This window comes from Protomyctophum parallelum (assembly GCF_964188405.1).
Source record: "Protomyctophum parallelum genome assembly, chromosome: 5".
In the NCBI taxonomy this organism is placed as follows: domain Eukaryota; kingdom Metazoa; phylum Chordata; class Actinopteri; order Myctophiformes; family Myctophidae; genus Protomyctophum; species Protomyctophum parallelum.
Window position 1 is genome coordinate 44,665,784 of NC_139702.1, and position 24,848 is coordinate 44,690,631.

The 24,848-nt window shown below is 44.8% G+C and overlaps 1 protein-coding gene across 3 annotated transcripts in view; it reads right to left on the reverse strand.

Annotated features, from left to right (window-relative positions):
* Nucleotides 1-837: 837 nt before the first annotated feature.
* Nucleotides 838-24,848, reverse strand: part of LOC310859002 (protein kinase C beta type-like) — a 56,449-nt gene continuing 32,438 nt past the window's right edge. For all 3 annotated transcript variants that reach the window (XM_083765352.1, XM_083765353.1, XM_083765354.1), the window contains exons 5-17: nt 20,130-20,258; nt 18,890-19,046; nt 18,043-18,177; nt 16,453-16,552; nt 13,571-13,720; nt 12,501-12,674; nt 11,842-11,933; nt 11,578-11,640; nt 6,231-6,369; nt 4,958-5,038; nt 4,641-4,748; nt 1,832-1,972; nt 838-1,027 (exon numbers count right to left, since the gene is read on the reverse strand). In XM_083765352.1, coding sequence (XP_083621478.1) covers nt 875-1,027; nt 1,832-1,972; nt 4,641-4,748; nt 4,958-5,038; nt 6,231-6,369; nt 11,578-11,640; nt 11,842-11,933; nt 12,501-12,674; nt 13,571-13,720; nt 16,453-16,552; nt 18,043-18,177; nt 18,890-19,046; nt 20,130-20,258 — 1,622 coding nt within the window. In that variant the 3' untranslated portion in view covers nt 838-874. The remainder of the gene's footprint in view (nt 1,028-1,831; nt 1,973-4,640; nt 4,749-4,957; nt 5,039-6,230; nt 6,370-11,577; nt 11,641-11,841; nt 11,934-12,500; nt 12,675-13,570; nt 13,721-16,452; nt 16,553-18,042; nt 18,178-18,889; nt 19,047-20,129; nt 20,259-24,848) is intronic.

Consider the following 24,848-nt stretch of genomic DNA (forward strand, 5'->3'; position numbering starts at 1 on the left):
CATCCCTAGAAATGAGAAGGCAGAACGAAGGGCAAAAAACACGAGAGCATGTGACTTCAATCAGTCGCTGCAGAGTACAGAAGTACCTGACGTCACTCCTTCTCCATCCTCTGGGTGGCACTAGTGCTTTCTCTATGGAGAATAACGGACCGCACTGTCACACAACCATTATTTTGGTACTTTAATGAACAAACGATTGTTCAATAAAGTAATTCTTCACCAAAATAATGGTGTGCAGGTCCTACCTCCTTCCATGACAGTCTGTTTCTGGCCACCTAATTCAGCAGTAACATAACATTAGTGTTTTCTCTCAGTTAGTCGATGCTTCATATCCATGTGAATGAAACCGCCGGGATCATTTGTTTATTTTTGGAACACAATTCTTATTAAATGCGATATAAAATCAATCACACCCGTGTGAAGTGAGGGGCGCTCTTATCATCACATTCCGTCAAATCACTTTTGGCGTCCTCACTTTTTAAGCCCTCAGCCAATCAGATCATCGCTATGGGGTACACACGCACACACAAAGCAGGGCACATAGGAGGGGCTGGCGCCCGTCAAAACGTCTAGGAGAAAAAGGCGACGCAGGTATAGGATGTGAGAATGACGTCAGCATTCAGTGCTCTGTGGCTCTCCATGTTTTCAGCCCCTCCCCCCTCCGAGGGGGAGGGGCTTGGGAAGCGGGAGGATGACATCATCATAATAGCATGACATCATAATTATGATCGATGGGGTGGTGGAGGAAGAAGGCGGGGTTAACTAGAGGCAGCGCTGTGATTGGTGGTTGGGTTGGGTGGTACCCCGGCCAGGCGGGCGGGTGGGTGGCAGGTGATTGGGTTGGGTTGGGTGGCGGCAGGTGATTGGTGGGCGGTCAGTGGGCGGAGCCAGGGTACTCCGGGTTAACGAATGAGAAGCCTTGGAAGTCGTCCTGCTCCAGGTTGGAGATGACGTCATGGTCGGGGGGGGTCAGCACGGGGGGGTGACGCGTGAAAAACCTGTCAAAGTTCTCACCGTCACGCCCACACTATGGGGGGGGGGGGGGGGGGGGGGGAGAGAGACATAGAGAGAGAGAGAGGAGAGAGAGAGAGAGAGAGAGAGAGAGAGAGAGAGAGAGAGAGATATGAAAGCATGGAGTGAGTATATGGATGGAGAGAGAGAGAGAGAGAGAGAGAGAGAGAGAGAGAGAGAGAGAGAGAGAGAGAGAGAGAGAGAGAGAGAGAGAGGATGGATGGATGTAGGAAATAAAGACGACAAACAAACAAGCAAAAGAGAAAAAAGATAAATACAACTGAAATATGATGTCAACCAATCAGATCATTCACAGCCTAGACTGTGAATGATGTCAACCAATCAAATCATTCACAGCCTCCTAGATAAGACTGTGTGGATTTACATTGGTCCATTATTAGCCAATGACATCTGGGTTAAAAAAAAACATTGGTGGACTGAGCCCGCCAATGGCAGCCGAGCATGCATGCCGTTGACCGGGAGCAGTGACCAATGGGATGGCTGGGTTGAGCGGGGGTGCGGATGAGTGATAGCCAATCAGTGTTCAGCTAACTTACACCTGAGCTTACCAAGCACAAAGGTATTGAGAGATCTGACTGTGACCATTTGACCACAGTATGGAAGAGGCATTCCTTACCGAGGTGCTTAAAGGTTTCATGACATTAATTTTCATTTATTTTTTTAGGTTTTATGACCTCAATTACGCCCAAACAACCTGAACTTTGAACATTCAGTGGATTTTCTGTGGTCTGGGATTTTCCTTGTGTGTTCTGAAGCCTTTTGAGCTGCAATGAATACAGGCTAATGTGCGTGCACTCACAGCCTTGGGTTTGAAGGGAGGCTGCACCTCCTTGCTCTCCAGTTTGTCCCAGTCGATGTATCGGAAGAACGCGTGTTCTTTGATGTCCCGTTCTCCCTCCGGACCGCAGCCCAGACGCTTGGCCGGATGCTTGGTCATCAGCTAGAGTGTCACGCACGCACACACACGCACATGCACACGCACACGCACACGCACACACACACACACACACACACACACACACACACACACACACACACACACACACACACACACACACACACACACACACACACACACACACACCTTGAGCCAGAGATAGAAAACACAGTCTCTCCTACTCTGCAGACATACAGTCTGTGTCTGTAGGCAGGATAACAACACCTAGTTAGGTGTTCCTTCTCCACGTCGACTGTACCTTTGATTACAACTTAGACTAGAGTATAATGTAATTATTAAAGTGATTACAGCTTAGACTAGAGTATACTATCATTATTAAAGTGATTGCAGCTTAGACTAGAGTATACTGTAATTATTAAAGTGATTGCAGCTTAGACTAGAGTATACTGTAATTATTAAAGTGATTACAGCTTAGACTAGAGTATACTGTAATTATTAAAGTGATTACAGCTTAGACTAGAGTATACTGTAATTATTAAAGTGATTACAGCTTAGACTAGAGTATAATGTAATTATTAAAGTGATTGCAGCTTAGACTAGAGTATACTGTAATTATTAAAGTGATTACAGCTTAGACTAGAGTATACTGTAATTATTAAAGTGATTACAGCTTAGACTAGAGTATACTGTAATTATTAAAGTGATTACAGCTTAGACTAGAGTATACTGTAATTATTAAAGTGATTACAGCTTAGACTAGAGTATAATGTAATTATTAAAGTGATTGCAGCTTAGACTAGAGTATACTATCATTATTAAAATGATTACAGCTTAGACTAGAGTATACTATAATTATTAAAGTGCTAAAATATCACCAGCCAGAGCCGAACATCTCACAGTAAAGCCCTAACCACACCAGAGGGTCGCCGTGCACGGCGCAAACTCCTTGCAACTAGGGGTGCACGATTATGATGCCAAGCTTGCATAGCCAGTTCAGGCAGACAACTCGTGAGCGCGCCTACCTGATCAGGTGACTAGTCTCATGCACTCTTTACCTGATCAGAGCGGCTATTTAAACCTGCCTACCTGCTCATTCCTGGCTTCTCTCCTGCTGCTGCTGTCTCCCTGCCTCGCTTGCTGCTAACCTGCTGCTCATGAAGTTTTTGCAAATCCCACCGCCTCCCCAGCATCCACCTGTATATACAGGCTCTGTTTCTAGATCCTTTCTAGATTTATAGATCCCTGCATTGGAGTCATTCCCTGTAATTCTATTTGGCTTATAACTTAACTAGAATGTTAATGTTACAAGGAATGAATAGGGACAGAGCCCTGACGCCAATCTATGCTTCATATATCTATGCTCAATTATACTCAATAAATATATATTCTAAATTCACTCTAAGAGTTGTCTGACTGAAATGAAATTATGACCGATATCCGATCTCCGATTATTTGCAGGGTCATATCTGCCGATACCGCTTCTGACTCCGATTCCGATATTATACAGAGGACCACAATGGAAACAACCCTAGGCCCTATAGGGGCCTTGTTTCCTTTACCCCTGATGGTTGTGCCTTAGGTATGCTCCGATACATCGGTCACCGATATATATCGGCCGATCACCGATGCGATATATCGGAGGTCTAAAATTCACTGATCTGCAAATCCGATAAAAAGGCTAAAAGCTGCGCAGTTTACTGTGTACTGTATATAATAATGTGTCAATCTCTCGGTTCTGCACCGCTGTACTGGAGAAGTATATCACATCACTCTATCGGTCGGGCAGCGCAACTAACCCCCCCCCCCCACACACACACACACACCCGGTCCCCTACACTACACCACAGCCACAGAGAGAGAGAGAGAGAGAGAGAGACGCGGGTTTCTTTATACAGTTTTATGGTCATCGGTGTGGGACATAGAATGATGCCAGTAGCCTATATGTTCACAGTGCTTTAGCCTCCCTTTCTTTATGGTGTCGAGTTCCTTGCTCCATTGCTCTTTAAATGTAGTTTTTTTCTTCTAATGTACAGGATTCTATAGGTTACCACTTTTGGTGTGACACACGGCACACTTCTGTTTACATGCTGTTCTCAACACGTGCTGAACGACAAAGATTGACATATTTTGGAGAAGACTGATAGTTTATCCTTTAGTAATTAGGCTGTGGAGGTATTCACACTACTTTTGGAATTATTGGGGAAATTGGGAGGAGTGTGGACATTGTTGGGTAGGTACTAGGTAGACTGCATTTTTCCCCTTTTTTTTCCTCTCAAGGGTGTGAGCCCATTCAGCAGGCTAGGGAGCCCCGTTCAGGTCAGTGGTATATGACTGCGGGGCGCGGGTTGCCAGGTTTTTAAAGTAAAAAATAAATAAATAATAATAATAATAAAAGTAAAACAATATTTAAAAATATCGGTATCGGCCGATTCATTATTAAAATATCGGATATCAGTATCGGCCCCAAATAATTGTATCGGAGCATCTCTATTGTGTCTGCTGTGTCTGACAAGTGTTGTATGTAACAATGTTCTGCCTCATATGCACCTTGTAACGATCTGTCCTATTATCTGACTGCTCTGCTAGTGTTTATGTCCCTTGTTTCCTGTACTTCTGTTTATGTGGACAACTGGACATACTGTAAATACATATCTCAAATGTGTGTGGGAAAGCAATGTAGCTGTGTGTGTGTATGTGTGTGTGCACTCACTCCCTTGCAGATGGCCACTGCCTCCTTGCTCATGGCCTTAGGGTAGGAGACGTGATGCTCCATGATGGACTGAAACAGTTCGTCCTCGTCCTCGCCGTCGAACGGAGGCTGAGGAGGGACAAACACAACCGGTATGACATTTACATTAACGGAGGCTGAGGAGGGACAAACACACACACACACACACACACACACACACACACACACACACACACACACACACACACACACACACACACACACACACACACACACACACACACACACACACACACACACACACACACACACACACACACACACACACACACGTGTACCTGTCCTGCTAGCATCTCGTACAGCAGAACTCCGTAGGCCCACCAGTCTACAGACCTCCCATAGGGCTGGTACGCTATGATCTGTAGGAGAGGGAGATCACCGTGTGTTAGATCTGATCTATGATCTGTAGTAGAGAGAGATCACCGTGTGGCGTGTGTTAGATCTGATCTATGATCTGTAGTAGAGAGAGATCACCGTGTGGCGTGTGTTAGATCTGATCTATGATCTGTAGGAGAGAGAGATTACCGTGTGTTAGATCTGATCTATGATCTGTAGGAGAGGGAGATCACCGTGTGGCGTGTGTTAGATCTGATCTATGATCTGTAGGAGAGGGAGATCACCGTGTGTTAGATCTGGTCCATAGCCATACTGCTCTTGCTGCCGTCGCATTAAAGGGCCACGTCACCCCTTTTGCAACCAGATCTTATTTTAATGAGGTTTGGGAGACAAGAAACACTTTCCTGGAGTTTTTATGTGGGTAATAAATTATGTGTTTTTAGATATTTCAGTATTCCAAAGTGTCCATGGGCTCCATGATGTCATGGACACTGGGCTCACTTCCTTCATGGACTACAATTCCCATAATGCTCCCATAAGATCTCCTTTTGGGATATGTGGTGAGTCCCACAGCGAAAATAGCAGACCTATAGAAGCCGCTGCATCCATGGCGCGTTGTGAGCTCGTAGATATAGGCCTGTCACAATTATTCGATAATATCGCAATTCTAAGCGCAATTATTTGAGATGATCGCAATAGACTTTGCATAATCGTCAACATTTGGCCCATTGTAAGCTTGTAGATCAGCTATTTATTTATTTTGTATTATTTAAGTTAGTTGTCATATCTGCCCTGTGCAACTTTTTATTAAAGTTCATTAAAAGTTCTGAAGTTTAATGCCAAAAACACAATGAAATGGTTAATGGCGTTCCCACCTCGGGGGCTAGGGTTATTACATGGTTAACACCCTGAGCGGCAACGGAGGTCTCCGTCCCATCAAATAGTAACGCTCTACGCTCAGGACAGAGATGAATAAAAGGACGTAACTTTATTGATATCATAACCGAGTGCACCACTCCACAGGCTGGGAGCACCTGTTGGTCAACATTCAATGTCATTTCCGGTTGGGACGACATCCAAAATGTCCCCCCCCCCCCGCAATTTAGTGGATGAGACCAAAAATCTTAAAACGTGAATATCTCTTGAAATCAATCCGTCATCGCAGTCCCGTCACTACTTCTAAAATGGCACGGAGCGTGTTAATGGCATTCCCACCTCGGGGGCGATGTAGTCTGGCGTTCCACAGAAGGTCTTGGTGGTGACTCCGTCCAACATGTTCTCTTTACACATCCCGAAGTCTGCGATCTTTATGTGACCTTCAGAGTCTAGCATCACGTTGTCCAGCTTCAGATCCCTGTGCACGCACACGCACACACGCACGCACGCATGCACGCACGCACGCACACACGCACACACGCACACACACACACACACACCATCTCATTCCAGCTAATTACAATTTGCGTCCTCACCTTTGTCTTCACCTTTGTTTATATAAAAACTCTCTCACTGAACAATCACCTAAAAAAAAAACAGCCAGTTGGGCTGACGACGTCACGGCATGTCCAGTCCATATATGGGTATATCCGCACACACCCCCCTCCCCCCCACCATAAAACCTTACATAGAAGTGAAGCGATATAATAATCAGCGTTTCATATGATCATCACTCATTTAATGTGGATGAAGAACACGGCCTTCCGTCAGCAAACAAACAAACAAACATATATAAACAAACATGGCCGAGGTCGCGGAGCTTCAGAGGATGAAGCTGGCCGAGCTGAGGCAGTCGTGCGAGTCCCGAGGGCTGGACGCCAAGGGGAGCAAGGCCGAGCTGGTGGTCCGGCTGCAGGGCCTGCACCGGGAGGAGACCGGAGGGCTGGACCACCACCAGGTCAGCCTCGAGGAGACCGGAACTCAGGACCACCGGGAGCAGACCGAACAGCAGGAGACGACCGGACCACAGGAGACCGTCGAACCTCAGGCCCACCAAGTCAGCCTTGAGGAGACCGGAACTCAGGCCCACCGGGAGGAGAATGGACCACAGGAGACCGGACATCAGGACCACCAGGAGGAGAATGGACCACAAGAGACCGGACCTCAGGACCACCAGGAGGAGACCGGACCACAGGACCACCAGGAGGAGACCGGACCACAGGAGACCGGACCTCAGGACCACCAGGAGGAGACCGGACCACAGGAGACCGGACCTCAGGCCCACCAGGTCAGCCTCGAGGAGACCGGACCTCAGGCCCACCAGGAGGAGACCGGACCACAGGAGACACGGGAGGACCAGGACCAGGCGGAGGACCACCCGGTAGTGTTGGAACACGGAGGAGACGTAGTAGATGAAGGAGTTCTGGCAGAGAAGATGGATGAAGAAGAGGAAGAGGACTTCTCGGCTAAGAGGGGCGCGGGCGGCCGTGCCGCCGCGGACACGGCGGCCAACACCCACGACGACGTGGACATGATGGACGAGAAGGACTCGGGATGGTCCGACAAGAAGAGAGTGGTGAGGATCTCTGCTCCCATGTCCACGACGACGTTCTCCGGAGACAGACTGCTGCAGCGCGCCAAGCGCTTCAACATGACCCCCACGGCCCAGAGCCTGAAGGCCGGCCGCGCCACCCGCTTCGGGTTAAACAACGACGGAGGCGCTGACCGCGTAAACGCTCAGAGTAGTCCTTCCTCCTCTCCGGCGCCACGGGGCGCCGTTGTCTTCGCAAACAACAACAACAATGGTGGCGGTGGCGGAGGATCTGGATCTGAGGCCATGGGCGTGGACCAGCTGAAGAAGCGTGCCGAGCGCTTCGGAGGAGCCATGCCCACCGCCGTCCTGCAGTCGAAGGACGATGGCGACGAGAGGCTGAGGAAGAGGAAGGCCAGGTTCGCCGACAGCGGCGAGCAGAGCGCCGAGGCCAAGAGACGCAAGAGAGTCGAACGGTTTGGACAAGTGTAAAAATAATCAAAAGAGTCGGATTCATTTTTATCATGTTTACAGGCGTGTGTGTGTGTGTGTGTGTGTGTGTGTGTTTGTGTGTGTGTGAGCGCCATCATTTAGTTGTTTTCCAGGAAGGAACTTCGCTGGCTATAGGGCACATCATAATAATGCTAGAAGAACGCCTACCACGTAAGGTGCCATCTTGGTCGTCGCTTGGGCGGGAAGCCCAAAAAAGCGACCCAACTAAAGACCATGCCATGAGGAGCCTGAACCCGACCCAGCCGGAGGTCGTCACTGCAGCTCAACGCTCCGTCTGGCGGCAGCAACAAGGAGTGCTCAAAGCTTGAGGATGGACTGAGGTGACCGACGGACCAGGAAACGTCAAAGGAGACATGAATCCAGTACCACACAAGTGCTTTTCCCTGTTCTGTTTGTGGCAGAACGTATGGATCACGGATTGGACTACACACGCGTGTAGTCACACAGCACTCACAAGACATAAGAGATGGATTGTCATCATCGGACACGATGAACAACCATAAGCAAGTAAGCATGTGTGTGTGAGTGTGTTCAATGAGAGAAATCTAAATCAAAAACATAAAGCAGCAGGTGTATAGATGAGGTTAAACATAAGGTGAAATGAGTGGTGCTGCATCTGTAGGTCCACATAGCAGCAGGTATCTACGTATATGACGCTATAGTCATATGGTGCATAAGGTAGCAGCAGAGCCACATAGCCGAGATTTGCGACATTGAGGGGGCAGAAAGCTGAGAGTTCGAGCACTGTTCATGCAGCCCTGCAGAGTGACAAGCTGGAGTTTGAAATACATATTGGCGGCGGAAATATCAGCAATTTTAGGTGCAACATAATGACAAATGTTTTAAAGCATTGCACAGTGACAATTTAAGTCTCTGTAATGTTTATGTTGTAGTATTACTAACAAACGGTCTACAATAAAGGGATTTACGATCATTAAAGCTGGGCTGTTGCCACAGTGTCCAGTGCGTTCTGCCAACTTCCGGTCCAGGACTTTGTCACCCTTCGCCAATAGAGGTCTATGTAGAAGAGCCGCCATTGGACTGAAGCCCGTATAAGTCGTATTTCAATGGCTCTAGCTGGAGCAGCACAACAGCAATAACAAGTCCTACATAAGACGGGTATAGGCTGCATGAGTGGATCTCTGTTTTTGCCAAGATGGTTGCCGAAAACATGTCCAAAGTGAGAAATCAATGGGTGAGGATGTCACCGTTCCAATGATTAAGTAGCCTTGCCGAGCCATGGGGCCCATAGCTCGGGAGCCTACCTCCTGTTTCTGTAGCGTGAGGCAGCTTGATGACATATGTCCCTAGTATGTCGCAGGGACTTATACCCCCAATCCAACCCTTGATGTTGAGTGTCAAGCAGGGAGGCACTGGGTACTATTTTTAGAGTCTTTGGTACGACCCGGCCGGGGATTGAACCCTGACCTCCCAGTCTCAGGGCGGACAATCTAACCACAAGGCCACTGAGCTGGTTCCATGATTAGTCCGTAGTATTTACACGTGATGTCCAAAGCCGCTGACCGGTCAGCGCGTCTGCGCTGTACAGTTCTCAGCAGGCCGTCTTAGTTGCTCCACCCATTCTTACTCCAGGTGGTGCTCAACATGCAGTCAGTGACCCCTAGGGGGTCCTCAGAGTTTGTGAGTTTGTGTTTTTATTAACCAGTTGCACGTCTCTATCCTGAGGGGACAACTGTCTGTACAGAAAATAGCTTGCGCTGTAATTCCTTGTGAGCTTGTAGATCGGATAAATTCAGACAAAATTAAGGAAAAGGAGCAGACTAGGTACAGAGCCGAAGGTCAAGCTCACTACGTAACGAGGGTATCTAACACCTGCTATGATGTCAGAAATGTGACATCAGGCATGTCCTTATATGGGCACAATAACGGCCAAACGCACACAATATTTATTTTTCCATACTTTCAGTAAAAAAAAGAGGGTTTCACAATATTATCATCCAAAATTGACTAATAGGACATTTGTAAGAAAATAAAACAAAAACAAACAAACAAACACCTGCCGAGTGGGGCATTTAATGAGCTATTTGGCGTAGCATCAGGTACACTACGTCAAATAGCAACATTCTTTAGTCACCGTTTCTTGTTGATACACTTTGTAAACATTAAATAAATAAAAACTCACATTCATACGTAACCAACGTTCAACCTTCAACAGTCCTTATTCTGGCAGGCTTTCGACAATCAATGTAATTCACCGTTAGCAAAGCCCCGCCCTCTCCCACTTAGACAGTCCCACTTGGACACTTTCCAGCCGGGCTCATTCATTCCAATGTAAATATCATGGATTTTACACAATACTAAATACTGGTTCATTTTTGGAACCAGACCTTCAAAATCTCTTCCAAATCCGTCAACAAGGCTTGCCATATGCACTCAAAAAATATGTGCGTGACATTTATTTTTTAAAACAATGTTTTATCATGTAGGAAAACTATTGGTGGAGAGGCTTGTCTAACCCAGAGTAATATAGTAAGAGAGTGGCGACACTAGCGTTGACTCCCATTGTAACAATTGAATGTGGATTGTGGAAGTGCTCATTCTATCTCAGTGGGATAGTTTCAGTGTTTGGAACTATAGCCCATAGGCACCCGCTTTGCGGCGAGATCAAAGCGTGTCGCTACTCTCCTACTCCTGTGATTGGACCATATCAGTTTGGGGAGGGGCTTAGCAATAGGTCAATTGTGAGGCATCAACGATATTGGGATCAATTTCAACCCGTTGTCAGATACTGTACATTGTGGTGAAATATGTTCCGTCACCATTCTCGTATTTCTTTTAGCACAGAGTGGATAGATCTTTAGACACTGCATTCATTCATACGCAAAACTCTGACTAACTCAAAGTTAGTCATTCAAGCTAACCCTCAAAGGGACACTTCACCCTTTTTGCAAAACAATGTATGTTAATGACATGTAGAAGATTTATAACACTATCCTCAGGTCTTTATGTGTGTAATATGTGGTTTTAGATATTTTAGATTTTCACAGTGTCCATGATGTCATGGACAGTTTCCATGATGTCATGGACACTGGGCTCACTTACTTCCCGGACTACAAGTTGTCTCCATAGAGTAATAAAGGACTACATGTTGTCTCCATAGAGTTATAAAGGATATAGTGTCAGCCCCGCCCCCTGCTATTCCTTTGGATGGAAGTTGCTCAGTGATTTGAAGCACCCGGAGGAGGAATGCTCTATTCCTGCATTCTTTTCGATTTGGACACAACATTTGGTGCCCAAAATGCAGAAGTGCTCGATGTTAAACCCCAGCCATTCTGGGGGCTTGGTTGTCTCAGTAAGACAGCCCTCCCCTTATCCACAAGGAGGAGCAGTGCACCAAAGCATTATGGGAATTGTAGTCCAGGAAGGAAGTGAGCACAGTGTCTGTGACATCATGGACACTGCTAAAATCTAAAATATCTAAAACCACATATTACACACATGGAAAGTGTCCCCCAGGAAAGTGTTCTAAATCTTCTAAATATTTTTTTTTAGCAAAAGGGGTGAGGTGTTAAACAACAAGGAGAATGCAACATATGTGAACATAACATCTGAGTAACTCACCGATACACGATGCCTTTAGAATGGAGGAAGAAAAGTCCAATGGCTATCTCTGCTGCATAGAACCTGTCACGCACGCATGCATGCACACGCACACACACACACACACACACACACACACACACACACACACACACACACACACACACACACACACACACACACACACACACACACACACACACACAGTCAAATATATTGCGTCTATGTGCGTGCATGTGCGCGCGTGTGTGCGTGTGCGTGCGTGCGTGCGTGCGTGTCACTCACACAGCATGTGGTTCCTTGAACTTGCCGACTTGTTGGATTTGATACATCAGATCTCCTCCGTTGATATACTCCATGACGAAATACAACCGATCCTACAGAGACAGACAGGCAGGCAGGCAGGAGAGAGACAATAAATCAGATGTATGACAAAAAAAATGTTTAATTTTAATAGTTTAGCTGCCAAGCTTTTTTTTTTGGTATTTGCTAACCTTTTAAGTAGCCTATAGTCACAGAATACATTATCGTTATAAGAATAAATAGGATACCACAATACATAGCAACTTCTAAGGACACAGGTGCGGTACCATGGTCTGGAAGCATTGTGTGTGTGTGTGTGTGTGTGTGTGTGTGTGTGTGTGTGTGTGTGTGCGTGTGTGTGTGTGTGTGTGTGTGTGTGTGCGTGCGTGCGTGTGTGGGTCGTACCATTGTCTGGAAGCAGTGCGTGCATGCGTGTGTGTGTGTGGGTCGTACCATTGTCTGGAAGCTGTGCGTGCGTGCGTGTGTGTGTGGGTCGTACCATTGTCAGGAAGCTGTGCGTGCGTGCGTGTGTGTGTGTGTGGGTCGTACCATTGTCTGGAAGCAGTGCGTGCGTGCGTGTGTGTGTGGGTCGTACCATTGTCAGGAAGCAGTGTGTGCGTGCGTGTGTGTGTGGGTCGTACCATTGTCTGGAAGCAGGAGTGTAGCTGTGTGAGGAAGGGGGGTTTCCCGGAGAGCGCGAGGACCCTCTTCTCCACCATGGTACATTCCACGTCATCGTCCTGGATCACCACGTCCTTCTTCAGGATCTTCACGGCGTACAGCTCCTCCGCTCCCTTACGCTCCGCCAGCATCACCTGCAGGACGGGAGGCCTCATTACAGCGGAGCTGCAGGAGTTGTAATTATATAGCCCTTCGCCAAGTCCCTCCCCCCAACCCGTCCTTGTCCAATGGGCACGTTAGCAGAGAGGAGACAGGGCAAGCTGTCCTTCCCACCCATAGAGATGCATGTTAAAAGGGGCACAGTGGCACAGTCGTATAGTGCTGTCGCCTCACAGCTAGAAGGTCCTGGGTTCGATTCCCGCTGGGGACGCTGGCGGCGTGTTCCCTCCTCCGCGTCATCAGTGCCCATACCCGAGGCAGGGTTGGCGAAAGGGACTTTCTGTGTGGAGTTTGCAGCGCCCAGGATTACATTAGATAATTGACACTGGGTGAAAAAATAGGTTGAAAAATCGTGGGATAAAAATTATATACTGTATATAAAAATATATATAGATGCATGTTAAATGAAAGGATTTCTCCATTATAAATGATCGATCATTTCAGCAGCAAGAGCTACAAAATGTCTTCTAAATCTAGTCAACCAGGCCTGCAGTAGGCTATGCACTGGAAAATGTGCATGACATTATTTAAAAAAAAAACTAGAAATACGAGGTCCAACAGGAGTTTTCATGTTGCATGGTAAGAACCGAGTGGAATAGTAAGAGATTGGCGACACGCTTTCATCTCGCCGCAAAGCGGGTGCCTATGGGCTATAGTTCCAAACATTGGAACTATCCCATTGAGATAGAATGAGCACTCCCGCATTCCATTGTTACAATGGGAGTCAACGCTAGTGTCACTCTCTTACTAGATTATTCTGGGTATAAGACTACGGTCATTAGTATTATTGCCACCACGTGGGTGGGTCAGTCGTGTATCTTTCCTGACGTTAAGCCGCCGTGTGTGTGTGTGTGTGTGTTGCCATGGTTACCTTTCCAAAGCTGCCTTTCCCCAGCACCATGATGAAGGTGAAGTCGGACAGCTTGACTCGGTCTTGGTTCCCGTTGGTGTCGTACTTATACACAGAGGACGACGAGGACGAAGAGTCACCACTGCTCTTACCGGGACCCACCCTCGCTCTCTGGACGAGAGAGAGAGAGAGAGAGAGAGAGAGAGAGAGAGAAGAGAGAGAGAGAGAGAGAGAGTGCAAAGGAGAGAGGTTGACACCTGTCCAAAACTCTTCTCCCTTCTGGCTCCTAAACTATGGAATGCACTTCCCATTGCAGTCAGAACTGCAGACTCACTCCCAATCTTCCACCGCAGTCTGAAAACCCACCTCTTCAGACTCCATCTCAGCCCACAGCACTTGCCGTATCACTTGTCCTAGCCGCGACGACCTTACAGGCATATGCAAAGGCTCAACTTATGTAACTTAAATAGCACTTTATGTAGACATAACACTATTATATAGGTTCTTAAGCTTACGTATGATTCATGATGACTATTTATGTATTTTGATGTATCTGATGTATCGCTCTGGATTAAGATCATCTGATATGCCTAAATTGTAAATGATAAATTGTTGACATTGCGTGGCGTCGTAGCCAAGTTTTCTAGCCATATGACTGTTATTTCCACCTTTAACCACTTTAATAACTATACAGTATAGTTGACTGGAGCCTCAGGGCTCCACACTAGTGCATGTTCCGTTTTCTCTCTGCTATCGTGGGGGAAATCTTTGGCAGAAGACTGCTGATGCACAAGCTCACAACGCTGATCTACAAGCTCACAACGCTGATGCACAAGCTCACAACGCTGATCTACAAGCTCACAACGCTGGTCTACAAGCTCACAGCGCTGATGCACAAGCTCACAACGCTGATGCATAAGCTCACAACGCTGATCTACAAGCTCACAACACTGATCTACAAGCTCACAACGCTGATCTACAAGCTCACAACGCTGATGCACAAGCTCACAATGCTGGTCTACAAGCTCACAGCGCTGATGCACAAGCTCACAATGCTGGTCTACAAGCTCACAGCGCTGATGCACAAGCTCACAACCTGTTGTGTTTCTTTGGTTAAAAACTTAAAATTAGTGTTATAGCTCTATGTGCTATAGCTCTATGTTACTGAACAAACGCTCTGTAGCAGTGGTTCTCAACCAGCGGGCCGGGGACCACAGTGACCAGTGGTCAGGGGACCACCAGCGCTCCGGGGACCACCAGCGCTCCGGGGACCACCAGCGCTCCGGGGACCACCAGCGGTCCGGGGACCACCAGCGTTCTAAGTTTTGGGTCTGAGAGGCTAAATCTCATCAAATGGTGATTCCGTGGCTCAAATGCAGAATAAATAATGGACCTTGATATGAAAAGGGTTGAAAACCACTGTTCTAGATACTAAGCAATGATTACTGTCACAATATAGAGCTATTAAACACACATTATAAAACACACAAAACATGGCAAAACATTAAAGGTATATTCAGTGATTTCACTCAAAAAACCTTAGGTTTCGTTTTTGGCTGGGACCTAAGCCTTTCATCCAATCAGGATAGAGAGCCAAAAACGAAACCTAAGGTTTTTTGAACCCCAGGGGTTAAAGGTATATTCAGTGATTTCACTCAAAAAACCTTAGGTTTCGTTTTTGGCTGTGGGACCCAGCCTTTCGTCCAATCAGGATAGAGAGTCAAAAACGAAACCTAAGGTTTTTTGACCCCCAGGGGTTAACTGGGGACAGGGAGGAACTCCTTATATGGCCAGCACACTCTATAGTAGGGAGGATTATCACAACAAAACAAAAAAATAAGTGATATTTGAATTAAGTGAAATCACTGAATATACCTTTAACTGGGGACAGGGAGGAACTCCTTATATGGTCAGCACACTCTATAGTAGAGAGGATTATCACAACAAAACAAAAAAATAAGTGATATTTGAATTAAGTGAAATCACTGAATATACCTTTAAAAAGAATGGGCTGAACATAATGATTAGAAAGAAGGACAAAAAAGGGCGGGATTTGTCAACTGGGCTGTTGGCTTCGTCCGAGGCGTCCAGGTCTTTAAATAAATACTTTTTGAAACGTGTATGGGGAAAATGAACTTAAAGGAGAAGGGACACTGTATAGCAATGATTACTGTCACAATTTAACGCTGTTAGTGAACAAACACGCTATAGCAATGAATGATTACTATCAAAATATAGAGCTATTTAACACATGCGAAACAAATTTAGAAATACACTGTTCCCCAACTCCCCCTCTTACGTTACGTAAACAGCATAAGCGGCGAGCAACTGACATGTTTTGGAAAGCCAAGCGCTGAGAGCTAAGACTTAATTTCTTGATTCAGAATTAAGCCTACAAGACATTATGGGTTGTGACTTAAATTGATTAATCGGCGATTAATCAAAATGATAGTTGTTCTTTAGCTAGGATTACCTTTATAATTCTGGTCGTTTTAGAGATGTTCTAACGATAAAGACGACAAAGATGAAAAAAAGAAAGATTATGTCTTATAGAATAAAATGCAGCTCTGCTGCTCATTACTCATGATATCAAATGATAAATACGATTCTAAATGATTCAAAGCAACACATGACACCTTTTTCTTCTGTCTGCACACATGTCATTAAAATGACATATTGTATCGGGCTATGGGGGTAACTGTACTCTTTTAATAAGACAACAGAGAGGTCTCACTCCTCCTCAGCTGAAATGTTTAAGTGGAAAAACACAACCGTGATTCGCTGCCAAAAACACCAACAGCAATTAGTTGCCTATCGATTCCATTACGACCATTTGATAAATTGTTGCACCCCTAACGCACACACACACACACACACACACACACACACAGTTCAAAAGGCACCTCAAACTTCTGTCGTAGTTCCTCGTTGCCTCCTTCCTCTCCCTCAGGCTGGACGGGAACGTTGAAATACTCTCCCTCCTCCTGAGATAGCATCTTAAACCTACACACACACACACACACCATGCACGCACGCACGCCACACACACACACACACACACACACACACACACACACACACACACACACACACACACACACACACACACACACACACACACACACACACACACACACACACACACACACACACACACACACAGGGTTTCAAGTATAAACAACAATGATTTTCAACACGTTACAGGGGCGGGGATTGGTTTGGTTAAAGGAGAATTCCGGAGGAAAGAACGTTTTTCTTACCGAATTCTGAAGATAATTATATCCATTAACCATGCAGTGATAGTGGGCGAGAAATAAAATCCATCTCTAGTGCGCTGCAGAGCCTTAGATATAGACAGTTACGCAAACTTCACTTCATGGGGCTTCAGTCCAGTGGCGGCTCTCCTACATAGACTTCTATTGAGAATGGGGACAACCAACTGGGAAGTAGGAAGAAATGCATTGGCCTCAGGCAACAGCCCAGCTTTAATTATCTTAAATCCCTTTATTTTAGATTGTTTTGTAGTAATAGTACAACATAAACATTACAGAGACTTTATTTGTTACTGTACAATAGGCGTCTACCTTTGTATGTCTATGGGCTGAAGCCCATTTGTGACAAAACTCTGTGAACGGCTGAACGCATTTCAGACAACATGGAAGACACACGGTCCTTCCGAATTTTTTCACCTCTACCAGTGGTTAACAGAATCAGTCCCGGGATTCCTTCAAAATAGGAGCACTGGGGTGGCGGGAAAACATGGCCGCTTTTACTCTGAAGCCCCCCTCCCCCCTGAAAATAAAAACGGAGAAATACTTTTGCTAGCTTACCTTGCTCTCGTTTCCATTATATCGCTAAATACTCCAAAGGGTTCATATTGTGAACGAGAGGCGGATGAGAAGTCAGAAATGAAGCACTTAGTATATCCATCAGATCAAAACCACGGAGAGCGCCCTGGGTTAGCAGATACGAGGCATTCTTTCTGCCGCGCTAACAGCTAAGTGAACGGGACGCTAATATGAACGAAGAGCGAAGCGTACGGTGGCCTTTATAGAGTCCCACTCAGAAATAAAAAAAGGAAAAAAATCGGAATATTATTCTCTCGTCTGATATCATTGAAGATGCGCTAGAATGTGTACACACTACACACTTTATTGCAACCTGTCGGTTGGATTCCCTAGGATGTGTGGATACGTCGGATGGACGGAACCTGTTAATGGATATATCATTGTCATTTTACCGTATAGACTACCATGGAATTCTCCTTTAAGAGCCTGCCTGGGAAACTGAAGGTCACAGGTTTGATTCCCAGTGTATTGCTCAGTCCCTGAGCAATACATGTAACCCCTAAATGCACCCTATGAATGTAGCCAGTCCTTACCATCCATCTATGCATAGTTTCACTGATAACTAATATTAGCCCTATAGGGCTGATATGAAGCCAGTGATAACTAACATTAGCCCTATAGGGCTGATATGAAGCCAGTCCTTACCATCCATCTATCCCTAGTTTCTGGAGCTCCGAGATGCCGAAGGACAGTGAGCCCATGAAGTCGTTCCTGCTGGTCAGATCCCAGTCCCAGATCTCAACCGACAACCTCCGGTCCTTATCCGACTCCTTCAGGTTACTGAGGAGACATTGTAATACTAGTCATTAAGATGTTGATGTTACTGAGGAGACATTGTAATACTAGTCATTAAGATGTTGATGTTACTGAGGAGACATTGTAATACTAGTCATTAGGATGTTGATGTTACTGAGGAGACATTGTAATACTAGTCATTAAGATGTTGATGTTACTGAGGAGACATTGTAATACTAGTCATTAAGATGTTGATGTTACTGAGGAGACATTGTAATACTAGTCATTAAGATGTTGATGTTACTGAGGACACATTGTAATACTAGTCATTAAGATGTTGATGTTACTGAGGAGACATTGTAATACTAGTCATTAGATGTTGATGTTACTGAGGAGACATTGTAATACTAGTCATTAGGATGTTGATGTTACTGAGGAGACATTGTAATACTAGTCATTAAGATGTTGATGTTACTGAGGAGACATTGTAATACTAGTCATTAAGATGTTGATGTTCATTTTGTATTCATCTTTAGAGGCCCATATCACACCTTAGAAAGCATGAGTGTCATATTTTGACAGCAGAAACTGCCCGTCATAATTTCACCCCCCTACCTCCCTAACTAAGTATTGGACAGTATTAAGCTACTAATATAGACTGAAGTAATTCAGTATTCCGATATTAACCTGCGGGCCGCATTTAGTGAAGGTGAGGGCTGATGCTAGTGGATTGATAAATGAAGGGTGGTGGTCTTACAAGGTGAAGCTCTCGTTCCACGTGGGGTTGAGGCAACACTTGATGGTCTTGGTCTTCTGCTTGCTCTCGCTCTTGGGGTCTGGGATGAGCTTGAGCTTGACGTAGGGGTCCGACAGGCCATTGGGGTCCATGGGCACCAGGTTCTTAGCTTCTCTGACTGGAGGGGAGACAGAGACATGGGCACCAGGTTCTTAGCTTCTCTGACTGGAGGGGAGACGAAGACATGGGCACCAGGTTCTTAGCTTCTCTGACTGGAGGGGAGAGTGGGGAGACGAAGACATGGGCACCAGGTACAGACAGACAGACAGACAGGGGTAAATTGCTGCCATTTTGTCCCAGAGGTTTTGTGATCTACCCTCTCAGTTGCAACGTAACGTGGCTCTGTTGTTTATACAGTATTCATTGAAGGTTGTGATTCGATTGTTCCACTTTTTGCTTCGTCAATGTAAATGTGTGTTTTTTTCATGCATGCCTATAAAGCTCCTTTGAATTGAAGTGAGAGACAGAGAGACAGATGCAAGTAGTGATTTCAGCCCCTGCAGCTTGACAACTCTGTACAATTGTATCATTTGTTATCTGTCAATAAAGAATTATAAATAATATATAATATAATATTTATTATAAAAAATTAAATAAAGTTCTGCCAAAGCCACAGTGCAGTAACTGTATACCCAAATAATTTAACCCATTCAGACCTGAGAACTGTTTCAACAAATTTTGACATGTTTTCTGAAAAACCTAAAAAAATATATACTTTTTGATAGTCTATGGGAAATATGAATGGGATGTTCTCTTCCTGGCCGCGCGTTGTTCTGAAAGGGGGCGGGACTGCGAGAGTCAACTGGACCACCGTTTTCTGTCCTAATTCTGAGTAAAATCCCTTAACAGCACAGTTTAGTTTCTGTTCCACAATCAATCTATTACACACACACACACACACACACACACACACACACACACACACACACACACACACACACACACACACACAGCTATAGGGAAAGAAAGAGAGAGAAAGAAAAAAAAACACACACCCATGGACATTCGTCCATGTTCTCAATTTGGGTCAATCGTTGACCATTGATCAGATAATGGCCTTCTTCCTGTTTCACTGTCACCTCCCCTTTAATACTATACAGAGAGAGAGAGAGAGAGAGAGACAGACAGACAGACAGACAGACAGACAGACAGACAGACAGACAGACAGACAGACAGACAGACAGACAGACGCGTGTCTTACTCTTGACGGTCAGGGTGTCTGAGTGGATGTTGGCGGTGATGGATATGCGTCCTCTCCTCTCCGTGTGGTCCGTACCGCACAGACTGGGAACATTGGCCACGCAGCGCTTATGAATGTTCATCATACAATCTATGGAGAGATAGATACACAAACCATGAATGTTCATCATACAATCTATGGGGAGATAGATACACAAACCATGAATATTCATCATACAATCTATGGGGAGATAGGTACACAAACCATGAATATTCATCATGCAATCTATGGAGAGATAGATACACAAACCATGAATATTCATCATGCAATCTATGGAGAGATAGATACACAAACCATGAATATTCATCATGCAATCTATGGGGAGATAGATACACAAACCATGAATATTCATCATGCAATCTATGGAGAGATAGATACACAAACCATGAATATTCATCATGCAATCTATGGGGAGATAGATACACAAACCATGAATATTCATCATGCAATCTATGGGGAGAGATATGAAACCATGAATATTCATCATACTATCTATGGAGAGAGATATGAAACCATGAATATTCATCATACTATAGGGAGAGATATGAAACCATGAATATTCATCATACTATAGGGAGAGATATGAAACCATGAATATTCATCATACTATAGGGAGAGATATGAAACCATGAATATTCATCATATTATCTATAGGGAGAGATATGAAACCATGAATATTCATCATATTATCTATAGGGAGAGATATGAAACCATGAATATTCATCATATTATCTATAGGGAGAGATATGAAACCATGAATATTCATCATATTATCTATAGGGAGAGATATGAAACCATGAATATTCATCATATTATCTATAGGGAGAGATATGAAACCATGAATATTCATCATATTATCTATAGGGAGAGATATGAAACCATGAATATTCATCATATTATCTATAGGGAGAGATATGAAACCATGAATATTCATCATATTATCTATAGGGAGAGATATGAAACCATGAATATTCATCATAGTCTACACAGAGAAAGATTCATTTCTCATCACCAAGCCTATTAGGAGACATCGTAACTCAGCTAAATGGCAGTAGCAATAGTTCAGCACAGGCTAACATAGATTTGTTCAATTTATTTTTAGAAAGAGAGTTGTAAAATGGCTTATGGCTTGTTAAAATGGCTATTTGTTAAAAGAAGTCAAAAACGTGACAAATTGAGACAAAATAACATAACATAATAACAAATTATATTCATCCCAAACTAGTCATTGGGGTCTATTGAGCAGAAATCGTATATCATTGAGCATACATGGGCAACTGGCGGCCCCCACCTTCACTTAATGTGGCCCTCAGGTAAATATCGGAATACTGCTATATTATTTATTTCAGCTGTTACATTGATTGATTGATTGATTGATATGTTTATTGACAATGTTTACATGTAGAAAAATGCACATAGTTATACATCAGCATCAAAAGGATAAATGCAAGAAAGGCTTAAACGGCTTATTTCCATTGCAGTCCCTTAGTTAAAAATAAAACACAACAATGAATGTGTGAGTGTATGAGTGAGCGTGTCCATGTGAGTGTTTTAGGAATGTGTTATATAATAGTGTGTTTCTCGTGTGTATGTGTGCGTATGTGTGCGTGCGCCTATTATTTAATTACATGACCCACTTTAATTACTTCAGTGGAAGATCTGAAAGATCCGTTTTGTTGAATGGCTATAGAGAGACTGTGTACCAATTTGCATGATGTTTGCACAACATCTGCAGGTGTACTGTCCAAAAAAATTGTTTTGCAAAAAAGCAGCATCCTGGTTGGCGCTATAACAGGCCGATGTGAAAGATTTGGGGCAGAGGTTTAGCTCTGCAGGCATCCAGGGAGTGTGTGTGTGTGTGTGTGTGTGTGTGTGGCTGCGATCAAGCCAACGGCGCAGTGTTGTTTTTGGCAGCAATTTTTTAATTTAGTTTTAGTCATATTCTTTTCAAAAGTTTTCCTTTAGTTGTAGTCCCATTTTAGTCACCAGGAATGGCTTAGTGTTAGTCTAGTTTAGGTCGACTAAACATCATAAGATTTTAGTCGACTAAATCTACGGCTGATTTAGTCGACTAAAATGTATTTTGTCTGGGCCTTGATGCCGTCGTAATGACTGATTTTACACTTGCTGAAAATAGCCGATCTACAAGCTCACAACGCGTATAGATCTGCTATTTTCAGCATGCAACAAAGTGTAAAATGACTTATACTGGATCTCTTGTCCACTAGTCCCTTCCTAACATTTTAGTCTAGTTTTTATCTGTTGACGAAACTGTCAATAAATTTAGTCTTAGTTTTAGTCATCATAGCTTAGTTTTCAGTTAGTTTCCATTTAGTTTTCCTCAGTGGAAAAAGGTAGTCGACGAACATCTTTCGTCTTAGTCGACGAAGACAACACTGCACTAAGGATTACTGGACACTTAAGATTAGCCAAATTGTCAGGGAAGACCATGGGTATGTCTACACCATTGCATTGCTGCATTGCATTGCATTGCATTGCATTGCATTGCATTGCGTCCAAGACAAATTTCTCCTTCGGGAGACATAATAAAAACAACCGGTAAGTAGGACAACGAGCCTATGTGTTATTTAGTCCGGAGTTGTTGTTTTTGGCGGGAACCCCTTTTGGTGTTTTAAGCATTATGTTATACTTTATCTATTGAAAAATAGCAGATCTACAAGCTCATAGCGCGGCACCAAGTGCTGCGCTACGAGCTTGTAGGTCTGCTATTTTTGAAAAATCGTGAAAATGCGGTGAAAATCTTTGTTCTTTCAGAGCGAACGTTTTTAACTCAAATCTTTGCTTCTGAGGGGTTCCTGGAATAACATATTTTCAGATGGGGGTCGGTGGCCAGTTACATATCATTTTTGGGGTCCTTGACATGAAATATTGAGCACCACTGATACAAAAACATGAGGTATTTCAGAAAACTGTCAGGATTTAGAAGACTGGCCTAAATGGGTTAACCACTGTAACCTCCTTCATAGCCAGTCTGGAGGTATGTATTACGATCTCACACACGTGAGGGAGAGTGGATTACATTAAATGTAATCCAATGAACAAAATTTTAGTTCACTGCATGTCATGACTCTGTCTGACCACTAGATGTCAGGCTGCTACAGTGTATATATCATCATCATCATTTTTCGACGCCACGCCAGACCTCTCATTAGAAGGCGGGTGTAAGTGCCATCCAACCGTCTCTCTAGTTTCTTTGAAAGTGTCCATGTCCCGGAGCCATAGAGTAGAACCGGCTCAACGGTCATCCTAAATATTTTTTACTTTTAACACAGGAGTCCACACACACACACACACACACACACACACACACACACACACACACACACACACACACACACACACACACACACACACACACACACACACACACACACACACACACACACACACACACACACAGCCCTATCTCATTAGGTCCTCCTCAGGGAGACCGTTTGCGTAGCGTAAAAAATGAGCAGCTTTAGCAGTAATGAATCCTCTGGGATTCACTACAAATCCCATAATTCACTATGCAAATGCCATAAGTCCACGCAGAGCAGTCCTGCATGGCCCCCTCTGGGAATCACTACAAATCCCATGAGCCTCTAGTCTAATGGGTCAATGCCAAGCCCCCAAGTGAGGCTTTCCAGCGTTGAAGCACTCGGCCCTATACGGTTACACTACTATCTATAGCGAACTTCGCAACGTTCGACGCAGCAACTTGCGCACTCCAGCGTGCACGGTATATAGTGTCTCTCGTGGCTCCAGACGTTCGCTATACCGAGCTGGTTTTCAGGGTTGGTTTTCAGGCTGTATCAGAATGTGAAAAGGGGTTAAGTAGCCTGGGGTCCACCTATGCTTTCTATGGCATTTAGACACAGCTGCATGACATGAGACTAATTAATTAGAGCGACAGAGAGAGAGAGGAGTGTGTGTACGTGTGTGCGTCAATTTAACAAAGGTGCAGACGATCAGAAATCAGCAGACAGTGACCGACGTTTGTGCTACTCTATGCCGAATTGAAGTGGAGTCGGTCCAATACTTTTTTTCTCTCCCTGTAAATAAAAACGTCTGGGTTTCCGAGGCTAGGGGTTAATGGTCTTGCTCAGGGACACACATTGGCACGTTGCTGGCCTGGCCTGGAATCGTACCTGGGACAACCAGGGGCTCTGCATGGCTCCCCAGGCAGGCTCACTAACCACTCAGCTATGGCCGCCTCTCTAGTCTAATGGGTAAGTGCAGAGCAGTCCTGCATGCCCCCCCTCTGGGAATCACTACAAATCCCACGAGCCTCTAGCTAGTCTAATGGGTCAATGCAGAGCAGTGCTGCATGGCCCCCCTCTGGGAATCACTACAAATCCCATGAGCCTCTAGTCTAATGGGTCAATGCAGAGCATGCAGTCCTGCATGTCCCGGCTCCTCTAGGAATCACTACGAATCCCATGATTCACTACAAATCCCATAAGTCCCTGCTGAAGTAGGCCAACACAGAGCAGTTAAAACACAGTACCCTGCCAGGTAGTAATTAATGAATTTATTGATCTTTATTGATCTTTTAGCTTGAGGTTGAAAATTACCCCAGGACGTTAACTAGAACTGAAAGCTGTCTATGTTAAATCTCTCTCTATGTTTTTTTTTTTTATTCACCAGAAACATACATTTTGTAAGCGTGATCAGCGA